Source organism: Carcharodon carcharias, chromosome 4 (assembly GCF_017639515.1).
Source record: "Carcharodon carcharias isolate sCarCar2 chromosome 4, sCarCar2.pri, whole genome shotgun sequence".
NCBI lineage: Eukaryota > Metazoa > Chordata > Chondrichthyes > Lamniformes > Lamnidae > Carcharodon > Carcharodon carcharias.
In genome coordinates this window covers 72,434,143-72,458,224 of record NC_054470.1, presented here as the reverse complement: position 1 = coordinate 72,458,224, position 24,082 = coordinate 72,434,143, and the positions used below count along the sequence as shown (strand labels likewise).

The following is a 24,082-nucleotide window of genomic DNA, read 5'->3' as shown; positions in this document are numbered from 1 at the left end:
CCACATAGCCGGTAGATGCCAGTAAGGATGACTATGTAAGGCTGTTGCTTGACTAGTCTGTGAGACAGCTCTCCCAAATTTGGCACTAGCCCCCAGATGTTAGTAAGGAGGACTTGCAGGGTCGATGGGGCTGAGTTTGCCATTGTCGTTTCTGGTGCCAAGGTCGATGCCAGGTGGTCCATTCGGTTTCATTCCTGTTTTGAGATATTGTAGTAGTCTGATACAACTGGGTGGCTTGCTAGGCCATTTCAGAGGGCATTTAAGAGTCAACCACATTGCTGTGGGTCTGGAGTCGCATGTAGGTCAGACCAGGTAGGGACGGCAGATTTCCTTCCCTAAAGGCCTACCCTGTACCCTGAGATTGTGACCCCTTGTTCTAGAACCCCCAGCCAGAGGAAACATCATCCCTGCATCCAGTCTGTCCAGCCCTGTCAGAATTTTATACGTTTCAATGAGATCCCCTCTCATTCTCCCAAACTCCAGTGAATACAGGCCTAGTCGGCATAATCTCTCCTCATACAACAATCCTGCTATCCCAGGAATCAGTCTAGTGAACCTTCACTGCACTCCCTCTATGGCAAGTATATCCTTTGTTAGGTAAGGAGACCAAAACTGCACACAATACTCTAGCTGTGGTCTCAGCAAGCCCTGTACAGCTGTAGTAAGACATCCTTGCACCTGTACTTAAGTCCTCTTGCAATTAAAGCCAACATACCGCTGGCCTTCTTAACTGCTTGCTGCACCTGTATGCTTGCTTTCAGTGATTGGTGTACAAGGACACACAGGTCCCTTTGTACATCAACATTTCCCAATCTATCACCATTTAAATAATACTCTGCTATTCTGCTTTTCCTACCAAAGTGGATAACTTCACACTTTTCCACTTTATACTGCATCTACCATGTATTTGCCGATTCACTCAACTTGTCTAAATCGCTTTGAAACCTCTTAGCATCCTCCTCGCTATTCACATAATGTGGGAAAGTGTGCAATTGTCCATTTTGGCAGGAAAAATAAAAAAGAAGCACATTATCTAAATGGTGAGAGATTGAAGAGCTCTGAGATTCAGAGGAACCTGGGTGTCCTAGTGCATGAATCACAAAAAGTTAGAATGCAGGTACAGCAAGTAATTAGGAAAGCTAATTGAATGTTTTCATTTAATGTGAGGGGAATTCAATACAAAAGTAGGGAGGTTAAGCTTCATTTATACAGTGAGACCACATCTGGAATACTGTGTACAGTATTGGTTTCCTTATTTAAGAAAGGATGTAAATGCATTGGAAGCAGTTCAGAGAAAGTTTCCTGGACCAATACCTGGATTGGGTGGGTTGTCTTATGAGGAATGGTAGAACAGGCTAGGTTCGTATCTGCTGGAGTTTAGAAGAGTAAGAGGTGACTTGATTGAAACATATAAGATCCTGAGGGCTGTTGACAGGGACAGTGTGGAGAGGATGTTTCCTCTTGTTTTAAAATAAGGGCTCACCCTTTTAGGACAGAGATAAGGAGAAATTTTTTTCTCTCAGAGGGTCATGAGTTTTTGGACATCTTCCTCAGAAGGTGGTGGAAGCAGAGTCTTTGAATATTTTTAAGGCGGAGCTAGATAGATTCTTGCTAAGCAAGGGGGTGAAAGGTTATTGCGGATAGGCAGGAATATGGAGTTGAGGTTACAATCAGACGATTGTCGCCTCTTACTCTTCAAAACTCCAATGGATACAAACCTAGCCTTGTCCTGCCTTTCCTCATAAAACAACCCACCTAATCCAGGTATTAGTTTAGTCATGATCCTACTGAATGGCGGAGCAGTCTTGAAGGGCTGAGTAGCCTACTCCTGTTCCTAATTCTTATGTGTGTGTTTTCGTATGTTCTCAGAGACAAAAATATAACAGGAATAAGATTTGGAGATAGGCTTGCATTTCGGAAGCCACAAAAGATTCACATTTGCAATCCTGACACAAAATTCCAGCCCCAAACCATAAAATTGTTTCCAGTTTTCGGTATTTCATTTAGTTTGAAACGATGGGGTATATTCTCAAAATAGGGGTGTTTAAATAAATGAATGAAGGACTGAACTCTATTTGCATTTAACTTAGTGAAATTTAATGCTTTTTGCTAACACATTTTTATGACTTAAAAATAAAATATGTTCCTTTCTCATCCTTTTCATGTCAGCCTTTACTTGTTAATAGTCCTGTTAATACCAATTGATATGAGGAGGAACATGGTTGTTGACTTAAATTGTCAACAAAATTGAAAGCAGAACTAAATTTTTCAGAGAAACTATAATTTAAATACGGCCAACCTTTGAAATAATGAAATGAGGCTATAACAAAATTTATTTCAAGGACCAAATAAACACCACTAGCAAATAAAAGCAAGTATGCTGCAGACTTTTGTAAAGGGATTATAGGCACTCTTCATTAACAGGATTTCATAAACATTAGTGAAGGATCATATTTACCTGTGCTTGAATTTGACCTTGCCAGATTGCTGCAGCCATAGAGAGAGAGAAACAGCTGGCTAACAGTTCGTTATACCCACTCAGACACAGTTAGGTTTGTTTTCCTGCATCCAGAACCATGTCTTTAATCTCCCAGACGAATGACACTTTGGTGCGCCACATGGAATCCAGAAAGAATTGCTTCCTCCCTCTCAACGACAGCCTGGCAGCCCCTGTGTTCAACTGCTCTTTGCATCTGCCAACACTGACCATCTCAGGTGTCATTAGAGTGGCCATCACCTTCTTCCTCTTGATCTTCTCCATTGCTGGGAACACAATTTTCCTGGTGAAGCTGTCCAAGCAGCATCAGAAGAAGGAATCACGGCTCAAGCTGCTGCTTGACAATCTCATAGTGGCCAACCTCCTGCAGACCCTGATTGTTATGCCAATGGACGGCATCTGGAACATCACAGTGCAATGGTACGGTGGTGAGTTCCTTTGTAAGGTTCTCAACTTTCTCAAACTCTTCTCTATGTACTGCCCTGCCTTTATGTTGGTGGTGATCAGCGTGGATCGCTGTCTGGCGATTACAAATCCCTTGAAAAGTGCAACAAAATGTGTTCACACTGGAAAGTGCATGATCGCCACGGCTTGGTTCTTCAGTATGGTTTTGGCTTTACCTCAGGTATGAACTTTACACTGATGTGCATGTCTTTAGTAATCATTATTTTGCAGAGCGTATAAAATATTATATCGATTTAAAGCTTTGCTGTTATTGCAATAAATCAATTGTTTCTGAATATAAACATTTTGCATACCTAAGATTTGATGTCCAGCCCAAGTAGGCTCTGGCTTTAATTTTGAAGTTAGCAATAAACAACCTTGTCTTGATTTCCTTAATCCTGGCCATTAGCACTAACGTGTTCTTATTTCAAAAATGTTGTTTGATCATGTTTTTATGGTTGGCAATTATCATCAAACTGAAGCAAACTGTCAGTCATACATAGTTTATGATAACCTCTGCAGTGTACCTGGTCTAGCCTTCTGTTTTATTCATATGACTCACCTACACAAACCCTACTGTCTTGTTTGTTTATTTTCCCTCAAATTTTCTCAGTTCTCTATTCTTCTGAAAGGGTTGACTATATTTCCTGGCTGAAATTACCTGAGCAGCAGTCTGGTACTTAGTAAGTGTGACATTTATTCATGTGTGTGCCCTACTAAGGAATGCTGGCCAACTGTTTGATTATGAAAGGATCACACCCAGCCTGATTCACCCATAACCGCACCTGCACACTCCCAGGAGAGGCTATGGATTACATTCCAGAAAAGAATCCCTGGGTGATTTCACCTATTTAACCCCTGGGTACTGAGGCCAATTATAGGGCCCCAAGCTCACCCAATCACTGAGCAGCTAACAACACAGACTATATCAATCTGTATGTCATCGACCTCCTCGCTGACCTAGGAGCTGGACTTTCATTACCATAGTCAAAAACAATGCCCTGTCATCTCACAAAAGCAGGGAACATAGTTAACTAAATGCAATTGGACTACTTGTGATCCTATAGACGACTCAAATACACCATGAAAGCTAACATCTCATGTTAAAAGTAACAGATTTGAGAATGGATATAAGACTCACTCTTGAGATATGGGCATTGCCAACAAAACAATTATTGCCCATCCCTAGTTGCTCTTAGGAAGGTGGTGGTCCTTCTTCTTGAAACAGTGCAGTCTCTGATAGAAAGGGAGGAGATAATTAATAATCAAATCAAACTTAGAGAGGATAACACCACTGGTTCTTAGGGAAGAGATAGTAGAAGCATTGTTACATATATATTTAAAGTACTGAAGGAGTGGCAGGCAGCTAATGTAATCCCTATATTTAATAAGAGTTATATGTAGGGATTTGGACTCTATACTAAATCCCAGAATAAGAAATGTTTTGTCAAGGAATAAGCATATTGGCAAAAAGAACCATCACTAATTTAGGATGCAAGCTAGCAAGGTTTATTGAATGATAAAGATTAATACATAGCCTTTCAGTAGTCAAGGCATGGCATGATAAACATGTTCAATGTGTGTCACTCTGTCTTTCCTGTGGACCCCTGACTTCTGGAGTCCTCTCTCCTTGGTTACTTGAACCTGGTCTCTTGAGACACGATGTCCCTTGAGATTTTAGCTTAGCCAACTTAACTGTAATGTACATACAAATCCCTTTGCAGCTTTAAGATGTCAACTCTAATGGAAAGTTTTCCAACCCATAACTTCTCAGTCTATCTTAACTGCTGAAGTTACCAGTCCATTCTTCTAGCCTATCAGCTTTGGAGTCTTGGCTTCCCTTCTAACTGCTAAACTATAACTTGGTTAGTGATTTACATTTACTTCTTTCAATTTACTACACTATATTCACTGCTCACAATGTGGTCTGCTCTACACTGGGGAGACCAAAAACAAATTGAGTTACAATTTTGAAAACACCTCCATTCAGCCTGCAAGTGTGATCCCGAATTTCCAATCATCTGCCATTTTAATTCTCCACCTGGCTCCAACACTGACCTCCTTGTTCTCGACCTATTGGGAAACTCAAAGTAAGCTCAATGAAAGTACTGTTTCACTTGAAGGAGTGTGAGGGGCCTTGGTCAGTGAGAGGGGAGGAGGTAAAAGGTCAGCTTTTGCATCTTCTGTCTTTGCATGGAATGGTAGGATGGGAAGGGGAGGGGGTGAGGGTGGAGTGGGCCAGGGTGTTGCGGATGGAATGGGCTGCTCGGAATGCTGAAGCAGGAGGGGCCGGGAAAATACGTTCAGTGGCAGCATCATGCTGGAGGTGGCAGTAATGACAAAGGATTATCCTTTGAGGCTGGTGGAGTGGAAGGTGAGGTCAAGGGGAGCCTTATCATGGTTCTGGGCAGGAGGGGGAAAGGTGAGAACAGAAATGTGGGAATTGGAATGGACTTGCTCAAGGTTCCTATCAACCACAGTGGGGAAGATTTCTTTGTTGAGGAGAAAAGTAGATGTGATTGAAATGGAGAAATTGGAAAAAATTGATTAGTCACTTTATAACCTTCTGGACTCAACATAGGGTTCAACAACAAAAACAGAAAATGCTTGAAAAACTCAACAGGTCTGACAGCATCTGTGGAGAGAGAAACGTTTCGAGTCCGTGTGACCCTTCTTCAGCTCTTCTCTTTCCACAGATGCTGCCAGGCCTGCTGAGCTTTTCCAGCATTTTCTGTTTTTGTTTCAGATTTCCAGCATTCGCAGTATTTTGCTTTTAACAAAGTTCAACAACACCAGCTCATAACCACTACCCACCACCCTCAACTCTTTTATTTGTTTTAGAATGGCAGCTGTTGGTGATAATTCATTATTCCCATTTACACCTTCTCTAAATCCATTTTTTGATTCTTTACTTGTCCCTTTACCATCTCCTTTTGCCTTAAACCGTTATCCCTTTTGTTGTTTAATCTCTCCTACCTTCTGCCATGTCACAGACCTTCCCTTTTGTTCTCCCCCACTGCCTCCCCCCAACACCCCACCAGCCCCCCTGCCACCCCTCTTTCTCTGCTTCTGTACTTGCTTAAAACTATCACTGACTCCTTTCCAGTTCCAATGAAGGACCACATCCTAAAATGTTGGACAGAATTTACTGGTGGGCTTGGGAACAAGTGGGGATCCCAAGCTAGCACTTGTCTGGAGGAAAACCAGCCCTGTAATCTTCCAAGAGACAGCCCTCTAATTGGTTGCCTCCAAACTCCCTGTCCTTGCAGGCTCCCAGTCCTGCTGGCTCAATCACAGGGTTGGCAGTTCCAGAGCCTCAGCAGCTCTGTCAGGAGAAGTGGGCACTGCTGAAGAAGGTCGGAGAACGTGAGGACACCTCAACATGGAGGCGCCCTCAGAGGCATAAACCTAAATGAAAATTTCAGAAGAGCCAGGCCAGTAGGCAGAAGGGGAACCCCTCCTGCAGAAACATTTGAGTCATGGGTGTAGCCTTTCCTGATGGCAGCTCCTATTTGGAATGTGTAGCCTCTGACGCTGATGGGCATCCAGCCTGCTGCAGGCCGGCCGCCTCCATGGAAATAGCAGCCTCTGCATGCGCGGAGACGCAACTCCACCATTGGCAAAATGCCGGCAGTGCCAGAAAATCGCTCCCAATTAGCTTCTCAAGCACGAAAATTCCATCACCCCCTTTTTGATCCCTTTTTTCAATAATTATTATTTTTTTATATATATTTTTTTCTTTTCCCACCTATTTCTATTATTACTTTTAAAATTTATTTCCATCCATTGTTTTATCTCCACCTTTTAACCTACTTCGATACCTTCCCCCCACCTCACCCCCACTAGGGCCATCTGTCACTTGCTCATCCTGTTTTCTACCCTTAATGTCACCATTAGCACACCCTTTAGCAAATATCACCACCGTCAACACCCCTTTGACCTTTCGTTTATGACATCTTGGGCAATCTCTCCTTTGCCTCCGCCTATCACTGGCCCTTTATCCAGCTCTACCTGTACCAACCCCCTTAAACAGCTTATATTCCACCACATTTCTTAATACTCTTTAGTTCTGATGGAGAGTCATACAGACTCGAAACGTTAACTCTGTCTTCCTTTTCACTGACGCTGTCAGACCTGCTGAGTTTTTCCAGCAATTTTTGTTTACGATGCAAATTCCCTGCTAGCCTCTTTGTACTAGCAGACAATCCATTTCCAGGACACCCCTGGAAAACTTTCTCAGCAGCGATAATGCATCAAGGGGCTGTCCTGACAAGGCTTCACCCCTATTTTTTGCCCCCCACCCCCCAACCTCCAAGCCCACCATCACAAGGCTGAGAAAATTCAACCATTAACTCTATTTCTCTCCACAGATGCTGCTCAATCTGCTGAGTATTCCCAACACTTTGTGGTTTCATTTCAGATTTTCAGCATCTGCAGTATTTTGCTTCTGAGACAGACAAGGGTAATGCTGTAGGCATGGGATATTCAAATTTTCAAAAGCCCTTTGAAGAAGTATGCAAAAGTCAGAACATGGGGATTCAGGGGAAAAGTAGCAGAATTTATTGTACTCTTCGAAGAGGTAACCAAACATTTAACTTATTTAGATTTTCAAAAGATCTCCGATAATGTCCAAATAGTAGGCTCATGACTAAGGTGGAGTCAAGAGACAAGTAGCAGGATGGATAGCAAACTGGCTACAAAGTGGAAAATGGACAGGAAGGGTTAAGGGTAACTATTGATAAAAGGTGAAAAGTGGTGTCCCACAAAGTTTGGTGATGAGATTACTGTCGTTCACCTTTCATACAATCAATTTAGACTTGGGAATCTGAAGGGCATTTTCAAAATTTGTAGATAATACCAAATCAGGAGCACAGCTAATGCTGAGTCCATTTTGATAGGAAGAATAAGGAGGTCACATATTTATTGGAACAAAAGTATCTAAATGGGGTAAAAATGCAAAGGGATCTGGGGTACAAATACGCAAACACTGAAAGCAGCAGCATAGATTAATAAACCCATTCAAAACATAAACAAAGTACAAGGTTTATTCCTAGAAGGATAAATTTGCAAAGCAGTTATGTTAAACTTCCATTGAACCTTGGTCATATCACACTTGGAGTAATGTGCACAGTTCTAGTTTCCATGTTATAAAATGGATATTGAAGCATTGGAGAAGGTGTAAATAAGATTTACAAGGGTGACATCAGAATGGAGAGGATAGATTGAAAATTGTGGAGCTCTCTACTCTAGAAAAGAGAAGGCTTTGGGCTGACGTGATGGAGATATTTCAGAGTATGAAAGGGTTTGATAGGGTAAACACAAAGAAGATGCTTCCACTTGTAGAGAAGGCCAGAAATAGAGGTCAAAAGTATAGGGTTGTCACCAATAAATCCAGTAGGGAGTTCAGAAGAATCCTCCTTCCTCAAAGAGTGGTTGGGATGTGGAACTCGCTATCACATGGAGCATTTGAGATGATTAGTATAAATGCATTGAAAGGTAAGCAAGATAATACATAACAGAGAGAGGAATTGAAGGTATCACTAGGTTAAATGAAGAGGAGTATGAGGAGATTTGTGTGGAGCATAAACACTGGTATGGGCTAGTTGGCCTTATGTTTCTGTAACAAGAACAGGAAATGCTGGAAATACTCAACAGGTCAGGCGGCATGAAGAGAGAAGCGGAGTTAACGTTTCGGGTTTCAGATTGATGGCTTTTCATCAGAACCTATTGGTCTGTTTCTGTGCTTTATATTCTTTGTAATTCTACGTGCTGAATGTTCGCCCACAATGATGTTCAGTAGGGAATTCCTGGATTTTGATCCAGTAACCTTGAAAGAACTGCAATCCATGTTCAAGCTCATCAATGGTCCAATTATTATGTAATTAAACAAGATAATTAGAACAAGGCAATAGTTCTGTTTCAAAGACAGAATGAATCACAAGCTACTTGCACTGTGTTGGTTGTTTTCAGAATAGATATGTGACCCCAGCTATGTTTAAATGACTTACCCTCCTCCTGTGGCAACAAAAGAAAACTGTTTCAATAACTCTATCCTTTTCCCATTATAATGGCCCAAATCTTCCAATAACCAAATTGTCGAGACCTGGAATTAAGCTTCAGAACCCCATGGAAGTCCTGACATGCACAAATGCACTGAAATTAGTCAGGAAGTTTAAACTTCCAATGGGCTGGTTTCTGTTGCCTGGTATGACAACTGTCACTTTAAGATCAGTTCAACTGAGTAGGGGTCACGTGATTTGTTCAAACAATGTTAAGCTAATATGGGTGAATAAATTCTAAGGGAGGAGTTTCCTAGGAAATGGTTGTATGAGGGGCTGGCTAGGTACAAACAGCCACAGAAGCTCTTGTGTAAATAAAAATCATTTTGCTTGACTAAGAAGCCTCCCAGAGTTTGTCTCTATATTTGGCAATGAGGAAAAAAACTTTCCTGGCACTGTCTCCCACCTGCATCTGTGAGTATCGTGTTTAATCGACGACCGTGAATAGGAAATTATATTACTCACCGAGATGCCTCTTTTCAGCCAGATAAACATATTAGACTCCTCTGCAGAGGAATGGGGTCAATATGTCAAGCGCCTTGGTTCTACTTTCAGGCGAATGAAATAAGGGACGAGGGGAAGCATAAGGTTCTGAGCATTTGTGGAATCTAGACTCACAGTCTAAATCCGCAGGCTTACTGCTCCAAGTGCATCTGACTCCAAACCATTCTGTGAGTTGGTGGATCTACTTAAGGATCATTTCCAACCAAAACCTTCAGGCATAATGCAACATTTTAAGTTTAATTCGTGAGTGAGAGCCCCGGGGGAATCGATCATTGTGAAACTCAAACAATTGTCAGAGCATTGCAATTTTGGTACGACCCTAAGTGACAAGCTGCGGGGTCAATTAATCTGTGGTGCGTGTAACAATGCCATATAATGTCGGTTGTTAGCAAAATTGATATTGATTTCAAATGCATGATGGAGATTACACTCCGCTATGGAAAGTGCTGAGGCAGATGCATTGGAACTGCGGGGCGTGCAAAGTGGCGCCGTATACCAATTAAGGCGGGAACTGGCAGCCAGCTGTGACACCAAATCAGCTGAAGCCACTGGGAAAAGGGAAGCAGTTCCAGTAAGCTACTGGAACTAAAACTAAAATATACAGCCAAGGCAGGCAGGCAGTGATTCCTAAAGTCCAATATTATCGATGTGGGATAACCACAATCCTGAATCTTGTCAATTTAAGGAGTGCCATTATTGTGGAAAAAAAGGACACCTGAGGAGACAAGGCAAGGCTAAGTCCAAGCAGCCAAATAGCCAATCCTACAAGATGTTACAAGTGCACAGTGTAGAGGCCTTGGCACCAGTGAGTCTGATATTTAGCCTCTTTTCAACCTCTAGCATGTTAAGCCAGACCCAATCTCCATAAGACTTTCTGTAAATGGGAAGCCTCTGAGTATGGAAGTAGATACAGATGCATCAGTCACTGTGAGGGCGAGAACACATTCCAGTATTTGGGAGGGGATACCCAGCCTTTAAATTTAGAGAGTACTTCAGCCAAGCTGAAAACATACTTGAGAAGAAGTAAAGATGAGGGGTACCATCATTCTACCTGTAAGCTACGGACAGCAGTCTGCCCAGCTACCTATCGTCGTAGTACTGGGTGGAAGGACCAAGGCTTCTGGGCTGTGACTGGCTCAAAAAAAACGCTAAATTGGGCTGATATTTTCCAGGTGAGGACAGGGGGATTGTCAGAATTGTTAAGAAAATATGACAGTGTCTTCCAGAACCGGTTAGGCAAAATTAAGGGCTTACATGCCAAAATCTACCTGGATCCGGAAACCACTCCCCGATTTTTCAGATCTCGACTGGTACCATATGCTCTGCATGAAAATGTGGATACTGAACTAAAGATGTTAGCAGAACGAGGTAATATGAAGCCAGTTCAGTTTTCGAAATGGGCTGCACCCATAATCCTCGTCTTGAAGCCTGCCAAAACTATTCGCATTTGCAGTGATTACAAACAAACCGTCAATTAGGCCTCAAAGTTGGACAAGTATCCTCTTCCACTAATCAAAGATCCTTATGCAAAACTGGTCATATAATAAGCTGGACATGCGTCCTGCCTACCAATAGCTTGAGTTGGATGATGGTTCCTGAGGATATGTCACAATAAACGCCCATTAAGGGCTTTTTCAGTAAACGCGCCTGCCTTTGGGTGTCTCTTCAGCATGTGCAATATTCCAATGCGCAATGGACAGCCTACTACAGGAGTTGCCACAGGTTGTGGTATACCTCAATGATGTACTCATCACTGGGGCCACCGAGGCCAAACATCTGACGAATTTAGAACATGTGCTAAGAAGATTTCAGGAGGCTGGAGTTTGCCTCAAGAAAGAAAACTGCATTTTTCAAGCCAAGGAGATGACTTACCTTGGACACAGGATCAATGCTCAAAGGTTACACCCTGTCGAGGAGAAAGTTAGGGCTGTAAAAGGAGCACCATCCCCCATGAATGTGTCTGAACTTAAATTTTTTATAGGGATAATCAATTATTAAGGGTGATTTTTGCCAACTCTGTCCACTGTGCTGAAACCCTTACACACCCTACTAAAGAAGCACCACCACTGGTCTTGGGGGAACTCTTCAAGAAACGGCTTTCAACAAAGTGAAGTAATTGCTGCAGTCTTCAAGCCTACTTGTACACTTCCACCCATCGAAGGAACTAATACTGATGTGTGACGCCTCTCCATATGGCTTTGTACTGTATTGTTCCATGAGATGGTGGACGGTTCGGAAGGGCCGATAAGATGTGTGAAGAACACTGTCAGTAGCTGAAAAAATCAAAAAAGAGGGCTTATCAATAGTTTTCGGCTTCAAAAGATTCCATCAGTATCTACATGGGAGACATTTCACTATTGTTTCAGACCGTAAGCTACTGTTGGGCCTTTTTAAGGAGGACAAGGTTATTCCACCAATAGCTTCTGCGAGTATTCAGAAGTGGGCATTGACCCTGGCCGCATATGAATACACCTTCAACACCAACCAGGGGTACATATTGCAAGTGCAGACGCCCTGAGTCGCCTGCCCTTGAGAGAAAGTATAACATGTACATCTATTTCTCAAGAAACTGTCTTGGCCTTAAAAATTTTGGGTATGCTACCAGTCTGTGCGAAACAAATCAAAATCTGGACCAGTCGGGATCCACTGTTATCCAGAGTGTGAGATAAAATCCTTACAGGATGGGGAAATGAGACAGTTTCAGAGGACATAAAACCCTACTCCATCCATAAACATGAACTTAGTTGTCAAAATGGGTATTGTGCTATGGGGAGACCAAGTGGTCATCCTGTGCTGGGCAGGGAGCTACTCCTGATGGAACTACACAGTGGCCAACCTGGTGTCTTAAAAATAAAATGCTAGCCAGGAATTATGTATGGTGGCCTAGTATCCACACTGATATTGAAAACCTTGTAAGGCATTGCTAACAGTTGCAGCAAAGACTGCCAGCCACAGCTCCACTACACCCTTGGGAATGGCCTGGCTAGCCATGGGTCTGCATCGATGTCAATTATGTAGGACCATTTATGGGTAAGATGCTTCTCCTTGCAATTGATGCACACTCTAAATGGATAGAAAGTTTTGAGATGAAGACACCAACATCGATGGCGACCATCAAAAAGTTGCGGCACTGCTTTGCAACTCATGGTTTGCCTCAAGTAATCTTGTCTGATAACAGGGCAGTATTCACCAGTACAGAGTTTCAAAACTTCACCACTCTCAATGGTATAAAACACATAAAGGCAGAATCCTACCACCCAGCATTGAACGGCTTAGCCAAGAGAGCTGTCCAAACTTTTAAATCTGGCATGAAAAAACTATCAGATGGATCTTTAGCAACAAGAGTCTCATGTTTCCTGCTATGTTACCGTACAACCCTACACGCAACAACAGGTGTTCCTCCTGCTGAACGGTTTGTGAAACCTCATCTCAGAATGAAGTTAAGCCTTGTGATTCCAAACTTGCAGGGAAGGGTTGAGTCAAGTCAGTGCAATCAGAAGACTTGATTCTCACAGTAGAACTAGGAAGTTCTCGACTAATGAAAATGTGTACATGAAAAACTTCAGTAGCAGTCATAGGTGGATTCCTAGAAGGATACTCTCTGAGACTGGACTGCTTTCATATCAAGTAGGGGTAGAGGAACGGATCATTCAGAAGCATGTTGACCATTTAAGGGGTAGAGAGGCACTCCCACAGTCAGTGTTACAACCGAGCGTTGGCAAACCTGTGTGCACCGAAGATTCGGGTTGACTTGTAATAAACGTCAAGGACATCCCTGTGGAACTTAATGATAATGAATTGTCTGTACCAAAGGAGGTATCTGTTAGTACAGTTCCGGAAAATGTCAATCCAGTAGAAGCCTCACAACCTGTCAACTTATGCCGCTCGACACAAATTCAAAAACCACCCAAAGACTTAATTTATAACCGTGGGGTTTATTGTATGTATTGTGTAATTGAAATCCAGGCTAATGCTATAAATAATTATTTTTAGAATTCAGAAAATTCTTGGTTCAATTGTATAAAGCAATTGTTAACTGTAAAGATGTACAAAAGCTTTAAGGAGGAACGGGATGAGATTACTATCACTTTAAGATCAGTTCCAGTGAGTAGGGGGTCACGTGATTTGTTCAACCAATGTGTAGCTGGTGCGGGAGAATAAATTCTAGGGAAGGAATTTCCTAGGAAATGGTTGCATGAGGAGCTGGCTAGATACAAGCAGCCACAGAAACTCCCATGTAAATAAAGTTTGTTTGGTTTGACTAAGAAGCCTCCCAGAGTGTGTTTCTACACCTGGGACCCTCCGTGAATGTCTCTGACACTGAACTCCATGTCAGAAACGTGGGCCAGATAGACGGAACTTACCTGGAAACTTAACTAGAAGATAGTACGTCGGACGATACCTGGTCCAACTCAGTAATTAGCCAGCATGACTGGACTGAGTACCACAACTAACACCCCAATCACTGCCATGACCTGACTCAACTACCCCTGCCACCCAACTACCCCCTGACCCCACTAAACTGCATCCTCCCATCCAACTACCCCCTGAGTTGGCGACATCTTCACGCAATTGCGGAGTCGGGGGGGGGGTGGCCAGTCTGCCAATGACAAAATGGAATTCTCATTTAATGCATGGTCACCTCCATCAGCACAGCTGTGGAACCCCCTATGACGCAGGTTCTAACGGCCAACATCTCAGCTTCCATTACAGCACAACCAGCTTCGATTGATAGTCCGAGTGCTACAGTGGAAGTTTAGATTGCTTTCACATAAGAGGGGACTGCCGTGGATATTACTCTTCAAATGGAGCTTCCAGGGCATCTCAGCAATCCTGCAATCTGTTCCCAAATAAATTTCTAAAATTGCTGAGGCGCCATCCTAGGACAGTGGCAGTTGGAGCAGAGGGGTACCTTGGAGCAAGAACCTGCTGTCCTCTCTCGGGATGACAAAATTCATGCTCCTTCCTCTGTCACTCTACCAGTGTCATTGCTGTTGCTTGTCAGCCAGTCAGACCAGACTGCTGCAGGCCACACCAAGATGATGCAGTCTGAAGCCGGGCCTTCTAGGCCCAGAGCTGCTCCAGTTCACCTTTCAAGATCATCTGTAGTCTCCTCAATTGAAGGTCAGCAGCCTTCCACCACCCATGCTGCAGGCATTGGGGAAGCACCTCGTAGGAGCACTAAGGCCAAGACAATCAGAAGAGGCAATGAAGGAATGCCTAAGAGTGATTAGTTTGCTTTTGTATACATCATGTCATTTAATTTATAAATTTGGATTGGAAAGTGCATTTTGGTGGCTTATGTTTTTGTGTTATGAGAAGGAGGACAACGTAATGATCAGTGATAGAGGAAAGGTAAGGAGCGTGGGAGTGTTGGTAAATGGAGAAGGTTGGTTAAATTTACTGGTATCACTCATGAATTATTTGATCGCATAGAGTCCAGGCAAATAAGGGACGGCCCACGTTGTGCCCTCCCTTCCTCTTTCTGTTCCTTCACTTCCCATTGTACTTGCTCTTCCCTCACTTCCTCCTCTTCTTCCTTTATGTGCTCCTGTTTCTCAGATGATGGATGGTGTAAGGGCTGCCTTTCATAATAGCCAGGTTGTGGAGCACCAGGATACTAACACAAATCCTGATATCTGTGCAACTGTGTACTGCAGAGTGCCTCCAGAGTGGTTCAGGAAGCCTTGTTTGAGGACGCTGATTGCATGCTCTATAATGTTTCTTGTGGCAGACTGCCTCTCATTATAGGCCTGCTGTATATATATGTGTATTTTGAAGTCATGAGTCATGCCATAAGCGGATAACGCTTGGCACCTTGCAGCCAGCCTTTGACTTGCCATGATGTATCAAATCCAGGATGCACAGAGGGCTGCCAGAGAATGGAGGAATTGTGTACTGCTGGATAACAACATTCACCTGCTTGATACACTGCCTATGAATATACATCAGCTGTACATTGAGAGGATGGAATTTCTTTGGTTCAGGAAAAAGGGAGAGTTCACTTGAGGCACATGCAAAGCAATAAGTGTGCACTCAATGGCACTCTGCTACATAGGAAAGCGTGCATTCTGAGCAAACCATATTCCTCACTCTGCCTGCTTCTTTTTGGCAAGGGGGAATGAGTTGAAGCTCAACTTTGTACACAGAGCCTCAGAGATCGCCCTTGTGCAACAGTGTACTGCAATGTGCAAGATGCTGCTTTTATCTCCAGCAGCAGCCTAAAAGGGCCCAGCCAAATGAAAAAGTTATGAATCACTGACAATGTGCTCCTTGCCTGCTTTCAGGCTGATGTTGTTACAGCAGTGGGAAGATTTTAGTCCCAACACTTTCATTGAATGAAGACATCTCATGAATTGGTCTTGGCTGAAATTAAGGTTAGAGAATTGCTCCCTAAATACCCTCAGCAGATATGGCCTCCTGCTAAAAGCTTTACTTCCATCTCTTCTTCCTCCCTTTTCTAGCAGCTTGTTCTGCTCTGCATGGCCACTCATCAACCTTCCAGTCATGCTCAATTTCAAGAGGAAGATAATCAGGCTATCCATGTTTGGAAGCAATGTGTTTCAGCATAATCCTTTAAACCACAAAAAAAAGCACTTCAGCAGAAGCCAGGTCACTTCCTGTAGACTATTGACATTAAACAATGAGAGGAAAGCTCCAAAAATAAATAATGTATTTCATCAGCAGCTGGAAAAAAATCAGCAACTAACCCATATGTAGTTTATGATTCCTTTAAATCATTCCACTGGGAGGTTCTTCATATCAGTTAACATGCATTCAATCATGGGAGATTTAGAGTCGGTGTTGACTGAAGTATGGCATTCAAAGATGCCAGTGCTGGCATCAAATCAACATGCACACTGATTGACATCATAATCCATCAGCTCTGCATGCTATCAACAATCATTAGATGCATTAACTGTACAGGTGGCTGACATAATTCCTGTCAAAATTTGGCTGATAAGTGCATAAGAGAATGGGCTTACAGAGCCAAATTTCTCCCCCAAAATTTGTAACAGGGGATCTGATCCATTGAATAGCTGAGGTAGATGCTGAGACAGCTGTTTCACAATGATGGGCAATCAATCAAATCCACATGATGACCAGATTTTGATACGCATCCTTTCAAGTGAGATATTAAAAAATATGATAGTCCTGCTAGATAGATCATTTAGAATTATGGAAATTTGGTATCATGACCTTAAAGCGGTCAAATTCTCATAAATCACCACAGATTCACAAATGTTCTTGAGGTATTTTTCTATGTTAAAGGGGCTGAATAAATAAAAGCTATTGTTGTTGTTGGGGAAAGCAAATCGGCCTATATGTGACTCCAGTCCCGTGCCAACATTATTGATTCTTAAACTGCCCTCTAAAGTAATGTGGGCAAGCTGCTCAGGACAAAACTTCACCACATGGACTTCAACAGTTCAAAGAAAGGCCACCACATTCTCAGGGCAATTAAGGATGGGTGCTAAATGCTAACTTTACCCATATCCTGAGAATGAATAAATATAATGAATGTTCTGTTTTTTATGACTGATCTTGATTTTTTTTTCATTTTCTGTAGTTATTCCTCTTCAAAATGATCCACTTCTCAGAACCGCTCTCCTTCTCACAATGCGCAACCCTGGAAAGCTTTCATGGTCAGCTGGACCAGAAATTCTACAACCTCTTCACCTTTGGATTCCTATTTGTCATGCCTCTACTCATCATGCTGATCTGCAATTCCAGAATAATCATCAAGATGACAAGTGCCCTGCACCCAAAAGATAACCGTATGCTTGTAATGTTTACAAACTTTCCAGTCACCTATTATTAAGGGAGGTCTATGTGTTCAATATTCGAAAAAAGCTGTAATATGCATTTCATGTCAAACACACTTCTGGGGTTAAGATATATTTTGCATCAGGTTAAAATAAATGAATTACTGTAAATAACTTAAAGCAGCAGCTCATCATTAGTTTAAAAATAAGAATGGAGCTTACAAAGATATAAATTTATATATATTATATAGTGAAGTTCATCACCTAGATTTCTATAGGACATGCATGAAATGATATGAAGGAAAAGGTTTGCCAATCTATGCTGCCTACTCATTATAGTGTTGATGTATTTTGTCACCCCACTCGTCACCCCAGCCAGTACCAGGAACACTCCTAGGAGAGACAAAAACCAGGTTAAAAACCCAGGCTTATTAGGGGCTTTGGAAGTTTCCTCTTTGACCACCTGAGGTGATCAATATTAGTCCAAGAGACCAAACAAGAATTAAGGATGATTTTTTTGTGTTGTTTTTATTTGTTTAAAGAAGAACTGCATTAATGAATTCAATTAACCTAACATAGACTGCGCATGTAAAAGTGTGAAAAAACAGAGAGGGGAAGGAATTCCTGGAACACGTGCCTTCAAAGAGATCCAATTTTCGTAACTGGGATGGGAAAAACACAACCTGTGACCTATAGACCTTTCAGGAAAAGTTCTAAAGCTGCCGGTGTTCTTTGGAGCAGTAAAGTACCCTTTCTCATAGGTCCAGGGACACCTTTGGGTGAGGTAAGATGCCTTTCGGAGAGGTCAGCTGCCCTTTGGGATTGTTAAAATTAGACACAAATGTGTGTATAAAGTAGACAGACTTATTGGAACTGTCAAGCTAATTGGAACTGTCAAACTGCCAAAGGAACTGTCAGGCTGTTAAGGCATTTAAATCTCCTGGCCTTTAAACTTTATACATCAAGATAACATGAAGATTATCATTACAGGATTTATGCTGCATGACTGATTTCACAACTCATCATTATCAATATGCCTGTCAGTTCACAGTTTGATAACTCCAAGTTCTAATAAAGTCTTTGATGTGGGGCTACATCTACAAATGCTTGTTTTATTAAGGGATTAAGCACTTAAATAAAATATTTGTTTTATAATGGATTATGTAGTTGAAGGGATGTAAATTTAGCAAATGGGTTTATATGAATGATAGTGTTTTTTTTATAAAAAGTAACATCTGCAATAGACTGCAATTAGAACTTTATTTCATTTCATCTCAGTATGGGTCCTGAGGTCTTCCCATGGTGAACACTGGGTGAATTAGCATGGTGGGTGTAAGGGAAAAGAGTGGCAGATGGGTGGTATGGGTTGGATTGAGTTGGCACTAAATTGTCATTGGGCCTCAAAGGGCCATGGGGGTGGGTAGAGCTGCCTGAGTTAGCATGGAGAGTAAAAGGGGCCACAGGGATTTGGTGGGAACATGAGTTGGCATAGATGGTGCTGGAGAGTGTGTGGGGACGTGAGGGGGTTTGAGGGGTGAGGGCCAGAGGGCTTTTTTTTTGGGTTTTTTGTATTTTTTCCAGCAGGGACAAAGTTCCAGATCACCAAGATGGGCCTTTCACACAGTGCCATTTCACTGCACCATTTCCAGGGGTGGTGGCCAACTCCCATTAATACTTTTGTGCCCCCACCCCTAGAGCAAAAATTAGACTGTCCAGGGCACTTTCCCCTGAGTCGGGTTTGTGGAGCTGGATATTTTCCTGACTCTGTACTCCCGATTCAGGAGTGGAAATTCAGACCACAGTTGGCACAATCTTCAAAGGCATGCCCATGCATACATTTTATGCATGTGCCTGATTCTCACCTTCATCATTTGCACTACTCCCATCAGATGTACATATCACACAGAATCATTCCGAGGCATCTTGTGCTGCCTTTTAGGAGAAGAGAGAGCAGAATGTCACGGCAGGCTGGAAACCAGTGGAGGACCATTAGACATGGTAGTGGTCTCCCTGGTAGAGGAGGAGGCACTAGAGATCAGCAGCATTTCAAGCTCTCTGTTTACAAAGGCGAGGCTGGCAATCCTGCAACGAAGAACATTAATCTTTCAAACACACATCTCCTGCAAAGCAACTCAAACCTTCAGTAGACTGAAGAACTCTGTTACGTGTTTAACATGCAGATCAACATTTTCAAAGTTCCATCACTTAATATTAACCCTTTCTTCTCTCATCCATCATGAAAAGGCCAGGAGCCCCTGATGAGAGATGACAATGACTCCTCTGAAGAGCTGTTACCTCCTGAGGATGCACTGTCACATGACATCATCTGCACTAATGCAGATACCAGCAGCCTGGTTGCATTTCTTATTCAGATAGATGGGGCTGCATTTGGCTGAGGAGGGAGAATGACGGAACAGATGAGGCAAGTGCTGAAATTTCTCAGACCATCTGCATGTCTCATCCATTGTCATCACCTCAGTCAACACTCAACATGATGCCTCCACTCCAGCTGGCCCACACTTCCCCTGCACAGATCTTAATGGAGCCAGTTCAGCATGCGATGTGTTATCAAGCAAGCCATATAAATGCTGTGGTTAAGGTTCAGTTGCCTTGACAAATCTATGGTTCTCTATGAGACTCACCAACCAGGGGCTGCAGATCATTGTTGTATGCTGCATCCTACACAACATAATGTAAGGTCAGTGGCTGGGAATTTTGGAGCAAGTAACTCCCTTCCTGACTTGCCAAAGCCTGTCCACCATCTACAAGGCGCAATTCAGGAATGTGACGGAAAACTCTCCACTTGCCTATATGAGTGCACCTCCAACAACACTCAAGAAGCTTGACACCATCCAGGACAAAGCAGCCCACTTGATTGGCACCCTATCCGCCATCTTCAACATTCACTCCCTCCACCACCTACGCACAGTGTCAGCACTGTGTACCATCTACAAGATGCACTGCAGCAACTCATCATGGCTCCTTCAACAGCACCTTCCAAACCCATGACCTCTACCACCTAGAAGGACAAGAGCACCAGATGCATGGGAACATCACCACGTGCAAGTCTTCCAAGCCTCACACCATCCTGACTTGGAACTATATTGCTGTTCCTTCACTGTTGCTGGGTCAAAATCTTGGAACTCCATTCCTAACAGTACTGTGGGTGTACCCACACCACATGGACTGCAGTGGCTCAAGAAGGTGACTCACCACCACATTCTCAAGGGCAATTCGGGGTGGGCAATAAATGTTGGCCTAGCCAGCAACACCCACATCCCATGAACAAATAAATAAAAAACAAAGAGGTCTAAAAGCTCAGGATGAAGAAAACACTCATGACTCCTCATCAGATGAGGAGAACAATAATAATAGAGAAGATGGGGACCTGGACACACAGTCACTGGAATGTGTCCATGGCATAAAGGATGCTTTAATAGCACATAGGTTTATTTAGACCTATGTTAATTGCACCATTGTTGCCTAACCCACTATATCCCCTTGCACAAGCAGTTATGTGCCCCTCAATGCACTGGTCCAAATTCACTCAATTTGTGAGATTCAAGACATCTTTTGGAAATGTTGATCAGCAATGATCTGCAAGCCTCTGGTTGGAGATTTTTCAAGGCACCGGATCCTTAATTTCCACATTTCTATGACTTGCTTGATAACACATTGCATACTGATGTGGCTGGCATTGTATCTCTCCTACTATTGAGTGGGGAGTATTCCTCAAAGGTGTCAAGTGCCACAGTTGAAGAGGATATTTCTAGTCCCCAAGCAGCCATCCTGTCAGCATGGTACTAAGTCAAGATCTTTTGGGAATATTTGACTGCCAGAGTAGGAATGAGTCACAGCAGCACCCGGGGAATCACAGGCAGACCCACATGAACCTCTTTTTATGGTTGCAGACAGGTAAGCATTGATGGAGTGGAAGTTCTCGCAATTCACAAACATGGCTAACTGGTTGGGTGGTTTGGGGACTGTTCTGATTGCTATGTACGTGCAATCTGTGTTGCTCTGCACGAGTGCGAGTTCCTAGATGCAAACTTCAATGCTCGCTCTGCCTGACTGTCGCCATCATTCAAAAACGTTATATATCTGTGGTCCTGGAAAATAATTATTATGCCACCTGCCTCCTGCAGTGTGAATTGCTCAGTGCCAACTCCCTTGATATGTTTCCTGTTGCAGCTTGGAAGGAAATAGAAGCAAAGAAGGTGGTTACTTTAACTGCCACAGCCAGGGGATGGTCACCAAGTCCATTTGGCAGAAGGCCTTTCTCGAGGAGGCTGCAAAGGTTGACAACCAAGTACTATGTCATCTAAAGCACTGTTCCTCCAAGGGATCGAGGAAGCTGATCCTCTGCCTGATTACCCTTTTGGGTGAATATGATCTTCAGTGAACATGGGCCTCTGTTGCTGCCTTTTCTGCTGACCAACTGCCACTCCTTCCTTAACATGTCATTGGATACCGATTTCAATACATTTATGAGACTCTTGCCTCTCCACAGTGGGCCACTCGTTAGACCTGTTAACAGAAGCTTCAGGTTGGGTGCAGTGATATAACTGTTGTCAAAGACTTTTCAGAGACCTTTTTTTTAAAAAAATGAGCAGTGAACTAACTGCTAGGCATATCTGCCTCACTGTGAGTTTTCTGGGTTGAAATTTGTCTTGGACACAATGCAAAACTGGTAAAAAGGCATCAACCACTGACGTCAATAGAATTGCATATCAGGGGATGGGTGTATAATAAGCAACCTGTGCAGTACCACTTATTTTACACTACCAACCAAGAGGAATTTCTGCTCCTCTTAAGTAAAACTGCCAATTTAGTGCTAGCAATACAAAATTGGTGTTTCTTTTTCCCCATGTAAAATGCCAATCCCAATTAGATGGAGACTGGCCAAATTCATTTTCCACACTGCCCTTATAGGCAGAGGGCACTGTCATTCTATCAATCCTTAGGCCCCAGAAGTGAAAGACCAATATATTAACACAACATCAAGCAATCTCAGTTTCTTTTTAATAAATGCGGTGTTACATTTTTTGTGCAGAATTAGGGATGGAGATGGATAGTGCCACTGCAAAGCCTGGTAAGCAGCTTGTATATGCTAGAAAGAACTATTGCCTGGTTCCATTGAGATCAGCTGGTTTTCTAGTTGACTTGCATTCAGAACTCTTCAATGTCCTTCCTCGAGATTAACTTAGAACCATACAAAAGCTCTATGCCTTATTTACCATATTGTGCATTCTGTGTTCACTGCTGACATCCACATTACTTGAAGAAGTGCTGAATTTCTCTAAATATTTATTTTGCAGAGATGGAGCTGAGCCGATCAAGGAATGTCCTGCCACAAGCTCGCATGAAAACAATAAAATTGACAGCAGCATTTGCCACTTCTTTCATTGTCTGCTGGACTCCATACTACTTTATGGGAATTTGGTACTGGTTTGACCCCGATCTACACAATAAGTTGCCCGACCCTATCAATCACTTCTTATTTCTCTTTGGGCTGCTAAATCCTTGCCTTGATCCATTTATTTATGGGTATTTTTCCCTTTAGTTCATTCTTAAATGTGTCATTTGTGTTTTAATGATACATTGTTCATCACTCCAGCTATTTTTCTGCTTTCAGACTCTGCACAGTTCTTTTTCTCAGCTCAGTCACACAACCCCAGAAATGCTGCAACGTCCCTAGCACACATACAACCATGCTGTGGCAATTCTAGAACTTATACTGTAAGTTATGAGACCCCTGATACATGTACCAGCCAGGTTATATAGTCCTAGCATTTGTATATTCCATTTGTTCTTTTATACAGTCCATGCCTTGATAGTACATGCAGCCAAATATTTACACTCCAATTTTTTTGGCTACGTATGGGGTCATTGAATATTTTTAAGGCAGAGGTAGATTGATTACCTTTACTAACAAGAATCTAAAGTTATCGGTGGTAGAAGGGAGTGTGGAATTTGAAACACAGACAGATCAGCCATGACCTTATTGAATGGTGGAGCAGAGTCGAGGGGCCGAATGACCTACTTCTGCTCCTATTTTGTATGTCCATACTTCATCTGTGGACGACTTAACTAGGACAGATGTAAGGTTTCTCAGTATTTGATAACTCTATACCAGCATTACAAACATACAATGGATTTCACAGGGCCCATTATGGTGGCCAGCTGTGTGCACTCATTCAGCGGCAAATGTGCTCTGCCCACCATATTGGAATGGGCTCCCCCTTAGACATTGAAAGCTATACGTTATGTATTAAAATATTAATTTAGATAATGATCCATTTATTAAACCAGGCTATCACATTCAGGGAGCTGACCATTTGCTCCATGATGTACAGAATGGTCTCCGTGCTCTGCACAAAATGCAAAAACAAGATGGAAGTGGACTTCTCCATCCTCTGATCTAGTATGTTCAAGCTTGCTGACAGACTGCCTAATACATCTAACACCTCCTGAATTATACCCATTACCATTTTTAGGTTTACCTGGGCCTGGAATGTAGAAGCTGAGTCTTCTGCAGCACAGCTACCATCAGACCTCGCCCCCCACCCCCCCACCCAGCAAGCTGACTCCTATAGCAACTTATCCCTCTGCCCTAGCTCATGCATACTGTGTCCAGTGCATCACCACATGATGCCTCTCCTCTTAACTTATCAAGTTTGCATATATAAGCTGGTCATTGCAAAATGCTGCATCTTCAGAAATGCTGGTCACCCTCCTGAAATATCACAGCGGTATCCACATTATCAGTTCCTGAAAAGAAAGAGAGGGACAAGGGTTAGCTTTGAGCGTAG

General features: G+C 42.8%; 1 protein-coding gene across 1 annotated transcript in view; it reads left to right on the top strand.

Annotated features, from left to right (window-relative positions):
- LOC121276758 (gonadotropin-releasing hormone receptor-like) overlaps window positions 1-22,833 on the top strand; it is a 30,876-nt gene extending 8,043 nt beyond the window's left edge. The window contains exons 4-6 of the mRNA XM_041185304.1: window positions 2,595-3,122; window positions 17,075-17,282; window positions 22,589-22,833. Coding sequence (XP_041041238.1) covers window positions 2,595-3,122; window positions 17,075-17,282; window positions 22,589-22,833 — 981 coding nt within the window. The remainder of the gene's footprint in view (window positions 1-2,594; window positions 3,123-17,074; window positions 17,283-22,588) is intronic.
- Window positions 22,834-24,082: the final 1,249 nt, after the last annotated feature.